Source organism: Quercus lobata, chromosome 5 (assembly GCF_001633185.2).
Source record: "Quercus lobata isolate SW786 chromosome 5, ValleyOak3.0 Primary Assembly, whole genome shotgun sequence".
Taxonomy (NCBI): Eukaryota; Viridiplantae; Streptophyta; class Magnoliopsida; order Fagales; family Fagaceae; genus Quercus; species Quercus lobata.
This window is the reverse complement of record NC_044908.1, coordinates 79,317,973-79,331,268: the sequence shown is the minus strand read 5'-3', so window position 1 is coordinate 79,331,268 and position 13,296 is coordinate 79,317,973. Positions and strand designations below refer to the sequence as shown.

The following is a 13,296-nucleotide window of genomic DNA, read 5'->3' as shown; positions in this document are numbered from 1 at the left end:
TACTGATTTTAATTTGAATACACCACTTTTTTTTTCACTCATATTAACTAGTAACAACCCACCACTTAAGATTTATTGTGAAAATATTATAAAAATATTATAGTAACATTTCTTAGTTTTAATTTTTAATTTAATTTTTCTCTTTATCTATTTTTCTTTCATCCACACGTTATTTATATTTTTTTTCCTCTTTTTTTCTCCTCCACACACATATTCTTTACCTTCTCCCTATCTTCACTTTTGACTTTTCTTTATACTTTTCTTCTTCACCAGACTACCACCATTTCGTCCACTCTCATTCTAGAACATAATTTCTTTTTTCTCTTTCTCTACTTTCCTCCACACATTTAGCCACACAGCCCACACCCATGCACTTCTTCACCTTGATCTTCTTTATTCTTTTCTTTTTCTCTAAATTCAACCACACACATCTCACACACACACACACACACACACACTTCTTCATCTTGATCTTCACAAGTAATTTCTCTTAATTTCACCAAAAATCTTCAATACCTCTCTTAGCCCACACCCACGCACTTCTTCACCTAGATCTTCACAGGTAATTTCTCTAATTTTCTGTGTTTGTCTTCAATTTTTAGTGTATTTTGTGGTTAGTGAGATGAGGGTAATTTGGGTCATTTCTTGCATTTTCAATGGTAATATATATTGATCAAAGTGCTTTTGCGTTTGTAAAAGCTTCTCAAACTTGCCCACACGTTTTGGCTTAATTCTTTACATTTCATAATGCAGAAAAAGCTCATTTTGAAACAATACCAAACACCCGACTTTCATTTTTGCTCTCAGAAAGTGCGTTTTGGCTTCTAAAGGCCGAAACAAACGGGTACTGAGTTGGAGCAAAATCCTTCTGGATAGGCTGCTTCTTTGTCTGAAAGAAGAGAGGCGTGTAGTCCTAAAAGAAACAATTAGTCAGCAATAGTTATCAGAAAGAGAAGACTTCAGAATATTCTCTCTCTTTTCTTGTAAGAAGACTTCATGCCCACCCACCAACCACCCCGTCCAAAAAAACAAAAAAAAAAAGTTATTTTAAGTGAAAGACCACTGCGCACAAACATGGATCCTGAAACCATGGTCATGCCATTGATTCTGATCGTGCTTTTCTTCCCATTTTGCACTTCCGTTGACACCTTAACACCAAACCAATCCATCAAGGATGGCCAGTCTTTGATTTCCAACAAAAATAATTTCGCCTTAGGCTTCTTCAGTCCCGGAAATTCTAGCTACCAGTATCTTGGTATTTGGTTTGTCAAAGTGGCATATCAAACTATAGTGTGGGTGGCAAACAGGAATGATCCTATTATTGATTCCTCCGGTGTTCTCTCCATCAACCAGTATGGAAACCTTGTCCTCCATGACAGTTCTAACCGTCTTCTTTGGTCTACAAATGTGTCTGTCCAGGGGACAACCTCTGTTGCACAGCTTCAAGATTCAGGAAATCTGGTATTGGTCCAAGGCAATAACAAAAAGGTTATATGGCAAAGCTTTGATCATCCTACAGACACACTGCTTCCAGGCATGAGGCTTGGGTTGAATCGGATGACTGGGTTAGACAGGTTCTTGACATCTTGGAAGTCACAAGATGACCCCGGAACTGGGGACTACTTCTGTAAGATAAATCCTACTGGCTCTCCACAGGTCGTCTTGTATAAGGGTTCGACTTTATATTGGCGGTCAGCTCCATGGCCGTGGCCCACATCATTATCAGCAGCAACATCCTCATCGAGTTTTAAGTATTATTTTGTTAACAACGAAGATGAGGTATCTTACTACTTTTTTGATGACCCCTCTATCATTTCTAAAGAAGTGGTTGGCAACTCTGGATTAATCCAGAAACTTATGTGGAATGATGGTGACCTTCAATGGAAGGAATTCTGGTCAGCACCTAAATACCGGTGTGACAACTATAGACACTGTGGTGCCTACGGCAAATGTGAGTCTGATGACAATGTTAATAAGTTTGAGTGTACGTGTTTGCCAGGGTATGAACCCAAGTCTTGGAAGAATTGGTATCACAGAGATGGTTCTGGGGGGTGTGTGAGGAAGCAGTTGGGGTTGTCGATGTGTGGGAATGGAGAAGGGTTTGTGAAGGTGGAGCGTTTGAAGGGCCCTGATTCATTTAATGCAGTTTGGATGGACATGAGTATGAGTAGCTCAGAGTGCGAGCAGGCATGCTTGAGAAATTGCTCTTGCACGGCTTTTATCAGCATGAATATTGATGGGAAGGGGACCCGTTGCTTGGCATGGTATGGTGAATTGGTTGACGTTTCGGAGAATTCATATGTAAGGTGGGATCTAAATGTGCGTGTAGATGCAACTGAGTTAGGTGGCCTTCTCACCTTGCTTGTATTTTTCGTAAATTTTCATTTCTGCCTATTTCACCTTACAAATCGTGGACTCAATTTTTTTTTTTTTTTGTCCTTCAGCTACTTACACAAGGAAGTCCAATGGTTTTCTTGGCCACAAGAGGCAGCGGGCTATTACAATAATTTCTCTTATGGTGACATTGTTTCTGGTATGCTTGATAGGCTATATATGCCTAATGAAGAAGAAGAGGAGGAAAACATCCCCCTCAAAAAAAAAAGAAGAAGAGGAAAACAAAAGGTAACAAAATCACTTCCATTGTATTGTTCGCACAAACACAGAGGAATATATATATATATATCAAGAGTCATTTTAGTAGACCACTTGAGCTATATAAATGCTCAATTGCAAAATTATAGTCAGCAATGTCTATAAATCTATCAATATGTTTTAGGACAGTGAAGAGAAAATTGCACAATCAATCATTATATTTTACCGGTGCCGTGGGCTATTTGGAGGGAAATGAGCTAGAGGAGAATAGTAGACATCCAGATTTATTGATCTTTGATCTAAGCTGCATAGTTGCTGCCACTGACAATTTCTCTCCAATCAACAAACTAGGACAAGGTGGCTTTGGTTCTGTTTTTAAGGTAAAGTTACAATTCATAATGGCATCGTTGAATGTTGACATCTTGCATATTTTTCCTCTCTTTTTCAATTTCCATTATTGTGAGAGTGTGAATACAGGAAAATGATTTACATAATCTAAGACATAAGTTATTTTTTTGAGAAATAATTACAACATGCTGCTAACCCTGCAGCTCGAACCCTTTCCCCCTTAGACCCCCAAGCACTTTGTGCATGGGGAGGTGCCAATTCAGCTACAAGGCCTTTGGCAAGACATAAGTTATTTAAGAATCAGATTGTGGCATTGAACTCAATTGCTTTGAACTAATTGTTACGACTAAGCTTAATTTTGGATCATGGATTCAGGGTCAATTATCTAATGGACAGCAAGTAGCTGTAAAAAGGCTATCCAATAGTTCAGGACAAGGAATAGAGGAATTCAAAAATGAAGTTATGTTAATAGCAAAACTTCAACATAGGAATCTTGTCAAGCTTTTTGGTTGTTGCATTCAGGGGGAAGAAAAGATGTTGATTTATGAGTACATGCCCAACAAAAGCTTGGATTTCTTCATTTTTGGTACGTCTTCTTTCTATAAATCTATTGCATTCATCTTTTTTTTTTTTCTTTTATTATATATATTCAGAGAATATTTTTGGACTACATACAACCAAATATTTTTACACTATTTAATCACATTTTGAGTATTCTGGAGTTAAATTTTATTGTAGACCATACAAGAAGTTCATTGCTTAATTGGGGGAAACGCCTTGAAATCATTATTGGGATCACTCGTGGGATTTTGTATCTTCATCAAGACTCAAGATTAAGAATTATACATAGGGATCTTAAAACTAGCAATGTTCTCCTAGATGGTGAGATGAATCCTAGAATTTCAGATTTTGGGATAGCTCGTATATTCAAAGGGGACCAAATTCAAGACAAGACAACTAGAGTTATCGGAACATAGTAAGTACGCATGTGCACACAAAGCCTTGCACACTTTCCACATATATAGAAAATGAAGGCCTATGCAAGCTTTAACTCTATTTTTAATACTATTCACATGCAGTGGTTATATGTCACCAGAGTATGTGATATTTGGGAAATTTTCAACAAAATCAGATGTCTTTAGTTTTGGTGTCATGTTGTTGGAGATCATTAGTGGCAAGAAGAATAACATTTCTTATCAAACACACCCTTCCCTAACTTTGATAGGGCATGTAAGTAACAAAAAAACAACAATCTTTTTCCATTTGCATTTATAATACAACCCCTTTTGGATAATGCTATAAACCATACAGGTCTGGGAACTATGGACAGAAGATAGAGCCTTGGATATAGTTGATTCATCGATTACTGAGTCATTTGTTTCTCATGAAGTCTTGAGATGCATTCAAATTGGGCTCTTATGTGTGCAAGAAGATGCAACAGATCGACCAACAATGTTGGCAATTCTTCTCATGCTAAGTTGTGAAACAACTCTTCCTTCTCCGAATCAACCTGCTTTTGTTTTCAAAAGACCTACCAAGGATTTCGGATCAGTCACAGGAAAGGGGTTTTATTCTATAAATGACGTGACAATAACTAAGTTTGAAGCTCGCTAAAGGTAAAGATTCTAGTTAAGCTGCATCAAATTTGCTCCTATAAGGATTCTAGTTAGCTGCATCTAGATTGCTTCTATAGGGATTTGTAGGAAAAATTAACATATACTCTTTTTGTATTTAGGAACAAACATTATTTATTATTCTTATTCTTTGTCTCTTTTCGATATTGCTGGTGAGGCTTAAGACTGTGATGTCTGGCTTGGGTTGCTAGCTTCTTGCGTGGTTTTGGCGTGAAAAAGTGAAAATGATTCTCTCAATACAGCTTTAAATACATAATATTTAATTCAAAGTATGAAATAAATACATTTCACATAGAAACAAGAAGTTATTTAAGCTCATTTGTGACCTGGTAAATTATTCATATAGGTTTTACCTGTAACGTCTCAACTTTTAAAATTTAGAAAAAGGAAAAAAAAGGGCATGGTCAGACTTTTATTTACATTCACATGTGCCCCCCACTTACCCCACATTCCCCACCGCTCATTTTCACACCATCTCTTTTCTCTCTTTTGGCCGGCCATCCCTTTTCTTCCTTTCATTTTCTTTCTTTTCTCTTCACTTTACACCCTCATTTCCCACACTCTCCCACCGGGTTCCACTCCAAACCACTGTCTCGACCATCATTTTTCCGGCAAAATCACTAGAAAATCCTTAGAAACTTCTAAGCACCTTCACATATTTTATTTAAGTTAAAATTTTCTAATCTTTTTGGTGGGTTTTATATGCTTTTGCTTGAGGTTCTTTAGTCTAAGCATTGATAATGATATTCATATGATTTATGAGCTTTGGAAGTAATATTCATGTGTTAATCTGTATGGGTTTTGTCTTGGTGGATTTATTTGATGAGTGAGTTTATGGTTTGTACTAATGGTGGCTATCTAAGGTTTATTTATGATGGAAATTTAGGAGTTTTGAGTTATAACATGTAATGGTTGGTAAATCTAATTTTTCCATTACTATTGGGTTTATTTAGCGTTCGTTGAAGTTCTAAATTTCTTGTCTTGGAGGATATTGTGATTTTACTTTCATGGGTCTCTTGATGATATTGTGTAAATATTATGGAAGCTAGTCATAATGTTGGAGATGATATTGAATGGGTTAGCTTTATAAATTGGAGTCCATGCCTTGTGAATTAAATTTTTGAGAAACTTTGGAAGTGGAATATATTATTTGTGAGGTTAAATACTAGGCTTGCCTAATTAAGTGCTTATTTCACAATTTCTAATTTGTAGCTAGATGCAATTTCAAGCTTTATGCAATTTCAAGCTATATGCTTATTGTGATAGGTTTGCTTGATATTGTTTAGATTCTAGTTAATCTCCTTTAGAGCTTGGAGAAATTGGCATCTTGCGGGTTGTGAGGTAAGTAGTTTTTTAATGGGATTTTTGGAAAATAATCATATTGCATAAACATTGTTTTTGGGTTAGACAAATTTTTGGAAACTACTTATGGGAACTATATTTTCCTAAAAACTACTGTGTCATAACCTTAAATGTATATGACTATCTATGAAAAATGCATCATATTTGGTATTGTATTTGGGGAAATGCATGAATTGTTGACATGGAAAAATGAGCATCTTTTATTTAATCTTTGATAAGGAAATCATGGATTTTATGGTATATTAGAAAATTTAAAGATGCTTATCTTGTCTTGTTATTTGGGAAATTGATAAAAAATCTTTTTGACAAGAATGAAGTTGAAAATCTTACAAATTTTGTGAAAGTTAGATTATTTAAGGTTTTTCTGAAATTATGTGGATATAAACTCTGTATTTGAAAGTACATGTATACTTGTGAGCTTTATGTTGTTTTAACCTTATGTCATGTGTGATTTCCCAATGATCACCTAATTGATTTCCATAGTTTTCGTGGTAATGGAATCAGATCTAGGTCAGTGCTCTTTCACTTTGGATGACGCGTTCTTCCCTACTGCCCATGGGAGGAAGAGGTTCCTTAATTGTGTGTGGGTGAGGCTGCTGCCAAAAGACCACATGCAAAAGAGGTCCTATTTGACATGTTTTACCTGCTGTCCATGGAGGTAGAGAAAAACCTTGAGGGTATGGGTCAGACTGCTGCCCATGGAGCCAAGAGACTGTATATCAGAGAGGACAATATCATGCCAGTTGTGAATGGGTGGATCTTCTGACCGGTCTATGTGGTAGTGTGGTATATTTGAGATAAATTACCTTATATTTGAGTTTACGGCTTTGGAATTATATTGCTAGTGCTCACAAATTACAGTATATAGTTTCAAGGTATTTATTTTGAGAAACTTTGTGCTCCATTATTTAATCATTCTTGTCATACTATTATTGAAATGATCTTCCAGTATTCAATTAGAATTTCCCAAATTAAAACATGATTTGTAAACTATTTATCATCATGAAATTTGCATTTCCCTCGCCCTCATTAATTATGCTACTTATTGGGCTTTATCTCATCCCACCCTCTCATAATTTTTCAGATTAATTAGCTATACCTTGGGTATGGAGCTTACTTCATTGGTGATGATTGAAGTGCTATGTTAAATTTGGAGACTTTTGCTGTAAATGGTTGGTGACTCGATTTTGCTATGTCCAATGAAACCTTAATTGATTCTATCGGAGGTTGGTCACTTGAGGTTTGTTAGTCTTAGGTGTGGTATGTCTAGATTTGGTGTTAAGGTTCCTTATTCTTGGTAAGATTGTGAGTTTGTGTAATCCAATTGGAGTTTTGTAATATATTCATGTATTATGTGGAGGCACATGACTTTTTTGTTATTGTTCGTAAATGTGTTATAGAGCTCTGACATGTAATGTGGAGATTTTAGTATGGTTATATATTCTTATCCTATGGAAAAGAAAAGAAAAATCTCCTACAGTCTCTCTCTTGATGGTTCTTTTCTTAAACTTTGGACCCTTTTGGGTTTGAGGCGTGACATTACCTACCTTTTTTTTTATTTTTTTTTTCAAGAGAGAGAGATACCTGCCTTTTGGTTTTTTGGGTAAATAGAGGAACGATCATTTAACATAGGTCCTATTACATTAAGAAAAATGCTAAAGGTATTACAAATTTTACTACATAAAGTGATAAAACTTACAAACCGATATTCCAATCAAATTGATTAGACTTATACCTCCTCATAAATAAATATTTGAATTGTCTATTTATGATTAGTGGGACATATTTTTATAAGCTCAATATAGTAAAATTTGTAAATGTCTGTATGGTACTACCCAACTCCATTGTTGAAGAAAAATGCAAGCTTGTTGAGACTTGAGAGTGTTCTGTTTGTGATTGCATTGTGGTATTATTGAGAAAGATGGATGGCTCACTAAGAATAGCACCCAACAGTAGGTGAGAGAATCAATCAGTGGTTGTAGGATTATTTATGTTAGTTAATGTTTGTAATGATCCCTCTCTCTATGTCTTGTGTTTTGTTTATGTGTATGTGTGATTTAGAAGGGTAATAGATTGAGTTGGAGAAGAAACTATGCAACCAAAGATATAAAATTTGGGGTTTTGACTTCAGCTCTTTGTCTTATGCTAAAGTGTGTGGAGGAAATTTTTGTTGCTGTCAAAGTCACCATGGGTCCTAAGGTATTCTTTAGCTACCTAATCACACCATTCCTTAATATAAAGTTGTGATTTCCAACTATCTTGTGTTGGTTTTAATTCCATGCCAAATTTGATTGTAATTTCTTCAATCATTTTCTTTGAATGTATGTGGGTTTATTTGTAAGGGATGAGTGTGAGAGATCGATGAAGAATCAAGCTTCAAATGATGAATTAGTGAAATTCATGACTAGCTTGCAAGTAGCTCGCAATAAGCAACTCGTGAAAATGCCACGTGTGGAGCACATGACTGGAAGATGAAGAGTCGTGCCAGGCTATCAATTTCACGAGTGTTTTGCAAGAAAGGCCATCTCACGAAGTACTCACGCACGTTTCTGTTTGGCAACAAGTTGTGATGCTTTACCAATTTCTTTATCCACACTATAAATAGCCTCATTACCCACAAATTGTAAGGAGTGTTTTTCAGAGAGAAAACCCTAGCAAATACACTTGAGAGTTAGAGATTATTATACTCACAATCATCTACATATTTTCTTGTGGTTTTCTTCAACTCCTACCTCTCCATCTCTAAATCCTTGAGAGGTTGTTAGCCCAAACACTTACCACACCCATTCTGAGTGTCAATTGAGATTTTGATGTTGTTGGGAAGCAGTGGAAGGAGCCAATCATTGGCAAATGAAATCGGGCTAAATTGTAGGATTTGGAAAGCTAGAGAAGATAAGACTCCGAGAAGTCCGTTGGTTGCAAGAGCTTGCTGGGCTCAAGTACATGGGGATAGACTAGGCTTGAGGGTTTTTTGTTATTCGTGTACTCACAACTTTACTTTCTAGTTGATCAATTTTGACTTGGAGGGTTGCAGGGAGGTTTTTCATCAAATTCTTCAGTTTCCTTTTTGATAATTCGTCTTGGTGTTATCTTGTGTTTGCATCTTTCTTCTCTACTCTTTAATCTTTCATTTTATTATTGATGATGGATGGATATGGCTTAGGGTAGCTTTATCGATTCATTGCGCTTATTTACTCTTTTTCCACATTTAGTTTAAGTTAGAGTAAAAGCAATCTAGCTATATTTTTTTATTTAGGGGTCTAAATAAGCTCTTGGGTTTTAGCACAAATTCGAGCTTTCACTTAATTCATATTTTTTACCATTCTTTAATAATGTCTCAATTATCAGTTTGACCACCATTGGTCTTTCTACTTACTTTAGACCAAAGGATCAATCATTTATTGAAGTTTTCCATATTTGCTTTCTTCATATGGCACATTTTGTAATGGATGGGAGATATGGTACAATAAGTGAGATGATTATTATGTTACACTATTAAGAGTCAATAAAAAGACTTTATTAAGTCCATGTATTTTGGTCTTGAGATAGTTACAACTTACAACATACTGTTAACCTCACAACTCAAACCCATTAAGCCAATCTCAGCCCATTTTCTACAGCCCTTATTTGCCAACCTATTCAAACTATCAACTACTCAATAAAGTAGGGAATACATGCCAAAAGTTATCATGTCACTCTAGCCATCATTAAGTTTCTCTAAAACTTAAGAAAAATATATTTAAGATAAGTATTGTGATATTTAATCTGCTAGTCGGTGAAAATTGATGCCTAGAATGCCTTCAGTCCCTTGACGCAATTCTGGACTTGCAATGCTTAGTGACTATGTAAGCTGACTTATTGACTTAACCCAACATCCATTTTGATACGCTACTCTTTGGATTGAAAGAAGGGATACTTAGTCCTGAAATAAAAATATTCATAGACAGAGATAAGAGAGGTGAAACTTCATAATTCTCTCCCTCTTATCACATTTTGAGTATATTGGAGTTAAATTATATTGTAGATCATACAAGATGTTCATTGCTTAATTGGGGGAAACTCTTTGAAATCATCATTGGGATCGCTCGTGGGATTTTGTAGTTTCATCAAGACTCAAGATTAAAAATAATACATAGGGATCTTAAAACTAGCAATGTTCTCTTAGATGGTTAGATGAATCCTAAAATTTTGGATTTTGGGATAGTTCATATATTCAATGGGGACCAAATTCAAGCATGTTTTGAATGCCTTTTTTGGGATAGCCAATTCCTAAGACTAGCTAGGAAGGTGATTAAGAAGCCATTTGAATGCTTTTTTTGAAAACTCATTGGATTAAAAAAAAAATGAAAGGGGAATGGATAAAATTATAATAGTAATGGTTTTAGATTTAGATAAAGTGGAATCATTAACTTGTGCAATAAGGTCAAGAGAAAGCCGTTGTTGAGTTGATTCATAATAGTGCATTTTCATGTATTTGTATCATTGTGATCTAGCATTATTTGGCATTATTGAGTATTGACAGTATTCCTTCGTCGGGCCTTTTTCTAGGATCATTTGTATGAGCCATCTAGACATTGACTTGTCCCATTGGGGGGGAGGGGGGGACCATGAACACCTCACCACCTTCAATTCATAACACCAATTGTAACACCTCAAACTTTTTAAAGCAATTTTACAATGCGAATAATATCTCAAGTGAATTTTATGTTTTTCAATAAGGTTGTTAATTATTTTTGTAGAGGTCTTTTAAATTTTAAAAGCTTGAGGTGGCATTTAAGTGATTTGTGATGATGGGCTGAGTGAGGATTAAGGAAGAGAAGAAATTTAAGGGTGAAATGGTAAATTTCTTCCCATGATATTTTTGTGATGAGTGGTCTATAATAACCCATACATCACCATACGGTAAGCCACACACCCCGCCCCCCTATTTTTCTTCAGCCGCTTCTCCCTCTCTCCCTTCCCCTCTCTTCTCATATTCAGTCTTCTTCTTAGTTCTTCCCCAATGATGACTGAACCTCCAAGCTCCCATATCTCTTTCTCTTTCCTTATTTCTTTCTCTCTCTCTAGTTGAGACCTCCTTGTTAGGGAGGATTATGTCTCCATTGGTTTTCCTAGTAGCTAAAACTCCATGAGATTTTGGAGTGGATTAAACCCAAGGTAAAAATCTAAGCTTTTATCTCAATTTCTTCAATGAAATCCTTTGGGTTTTGCTATTTAATGATTATTATGGTAAATACTTAATGGGTTTTGGTGAATAATGGAATATTAGAGGGTTAAGATGATTTGGGCTGCAATGGTTTTGTTAAAATCCGAAAATTTCATATCATTTGAGAGTTTTTGCTTTGATAAAAGGTTTTTGTTGATTAGTTTTCTAAAGGGTATTTGAGGGTTGGTTTGCTAGATCAACTATATGGGTCTTGTTGTTGCATATGTTGATGTGAGTTGATTTTAAAGTGTGTTTTCTCTGCATTTGGGTGACTTTGACATATGTGAGTGTGGGCATTTGCTTGTTGCATGCCAAGTGTTTGATGAATTGCCTATATGAGGTTATGGGTTGCATTCCTAGTTGTTAATGTGTGCTAAAACATGTAGCTTTGAGGTTAATCAAGTTTAACAATTTTTGGCATAGTATTAAGATTATAGTAATTTTATTTCGGAATTGTAAATCTGGCCCTGACAGATTTGAGTCAGCTGCGTTACATGATTTTTAATAAATTACAGAAAAATATTTTTGGGCTGAATTTTGGATGGTACATACTACACATATAAGAGCTTATCCCTATTTAATTTCAAGTTAATCGGATAGCTTTTCATGAACCAAACAATTTTTACAAAATGGCTGACCTGCTGTGTATCGAATATGAAAGTGCGATGAAAATGTTGGGATTTTGTGGAATTTACTTCAAATCTTTGTTGAATGGATTGGTTTTTAAATTCATGTGCTTTCTTTGACATGTGTTTTACTTAGTTAAGTCTAATAATGGTTTGGTTTAATCATTTAGTGCTCTAAAGGGAAACTCATGAGATATGCTACTCCTATTATGAATTGATGTGTTTTATGTTATGTTTATATGTGCACATTGCTTGCAGTAGAGAATTAAAATGCTTTGGTTTTGTGCTGTGGCACTATGAGTTTGTATGCTTGTTTGGTTCCCGTTGGGAATGGGTACTTGTCTAAGGTTGGGCAAGCTAGGCTTTAGTGCATTTGATTTCTTTTAGGGGATCCTATTGGATTTTGGAGACAAATGTGATGATAAACTTTGCGATAGGTCTTGTTATTAATAGGCTTGTTTCTTATGTTTCTAGGTTTTGAGATTCTTGGTGATGGACCTAGTGACGAGATTGGTTGATTTCCTTTATTTTTGCAACTAAGAGGTAAGTGGTGTTTACTAATTTTTGGGGTTTTCCCAAAACAGTGTTGATTATTAAACTATTTTATATCAAAGAAATATGTTGATATTCTATATATAAATGAATATTTTACAAATGTTTGATGTGCACATTGACTATTCGTTTTATGAAAAACTTGTGGGACAACCTAAATTTATTTAAACTTGTATGTGTGAATATTTCTTTATATTTTTGAGAATTATGAATGGATTATTTTTGTGAGTATATTGAATATGTTTTGAAAACCTATGGCAAGTCGTGATTTAAAAGCTTAGTATTATATTTAGTCCTTAGTAAGGGACGGTCCTAGAAAAGGGGACAATGCACATTTGATAGCTTTTTAGCAAGAGAGTATATTATTGAGGATCCAAAAAGGAAGCTCCTTAGCAAGGGAGTGCACCTTTAGGTTCCAAAGGAGCCATCCTTAAGAAAGGGTATGAAAATGAGGTTTCAATCCCAAAAAGGGGACAACACAACCTTGTCAACGGGGCGTAAATGTTGACCACGAGAAAAGCTTAGGAAATTGCGTGTATGATGGTATTGATATATATATTATGATGGCTCACAATATAAAGATATTTTCTTTTATATGAAATATTTGATGATAAAATATCGATAAGTTACAAGTTATGAATTTGTTATAAGAATTATTTATTTGAAAGGTTTGTTCCCACACCCCAATGTTAGTGATTTCCATTTATTGAGTTATCTCACCCCCCTCCCCCCCTTTTATTTCCCCTTACAGATACATTTGAGGGATTTTTGGAGTAGAGATTCTTGGAAGACAACAGTTACGAATTATTTTGTGGAACTGAGGATTTTATTATTATTTTTATGGCATTAAACATGGTACTGGAAAACTATTTTGAGGATGTTTTACATTTGGTGGATTAGAGCTCTAACATTTGTGATAAGATTTTAGGTTTCTAGTTTCTTTTATTTAATATTTTTTTATTATAGATTATTTAGA

General features: G+C 35.1%; 1 protein-coding gene and 1 long non-coding RNA gene across 9 annotated transcripts; both read left to right on the top strand.

The window, feature by feature from the left end:
• The first annotated feature begins 268 nt into the window (after positions 1-268).
• LOC115991691 (G-type lectin S-receptor-like serine/threonine-protein kinase RKS1) lies at positions 269-7,317 on the top strand. Of its 8 annotated transcripts, none has more exons than XR_004092286.1 (11): positions 269-562; positions 754-2,344; positions 2,445-2,622; positions 2,777-2,972; positions 3,463-3,526; positions 3,679-3,916; positions 4,020-4,170; positions 4,252-4,556; positions 5,861-5,915; positions 6,441-6,811; positions 7,021-7,317. XR_004092286.1 is itself a non-coding variant. In XM_031115546.1 (8 exons), the coding sequence occupies exons 2-8, from the start codon at positions 997-999 to the stop codon at positions 4,552-4,554; spliced, it is 2,625 nt and encodes an 874-aa protein (XP_030971406.1). In that variant the 5' UTR covers positions 269-562; positions 754-996; the 3' UTR covers positions 4,555-4,700. The 8 variants fall into 8 exon arrangements, 1 of the variants encoding a protein (XP_030971406.1); XR_004092285.1 differs by having other exon boundaries at positions 3,316-3,526; positions 6,441-6,714; XR_004092284.1 differs by having other exon boundaries at positions 3,316-3,526; positions 6,441-6,722.
• A 3,549-nt stretch (positions 7,318-10,866) lies between these two features.
• On the top strand, positions 10,867-13,296 carry LOC115991700. The gene is made up of 3 exons (XR_004092289.1): positions 10,867-11,093; positions 12,243-12,311; positions 13,072-13,296. It is a non-coding gene; the product is annotated as an uncharacterized LOC115991700 (long non-coding RNA).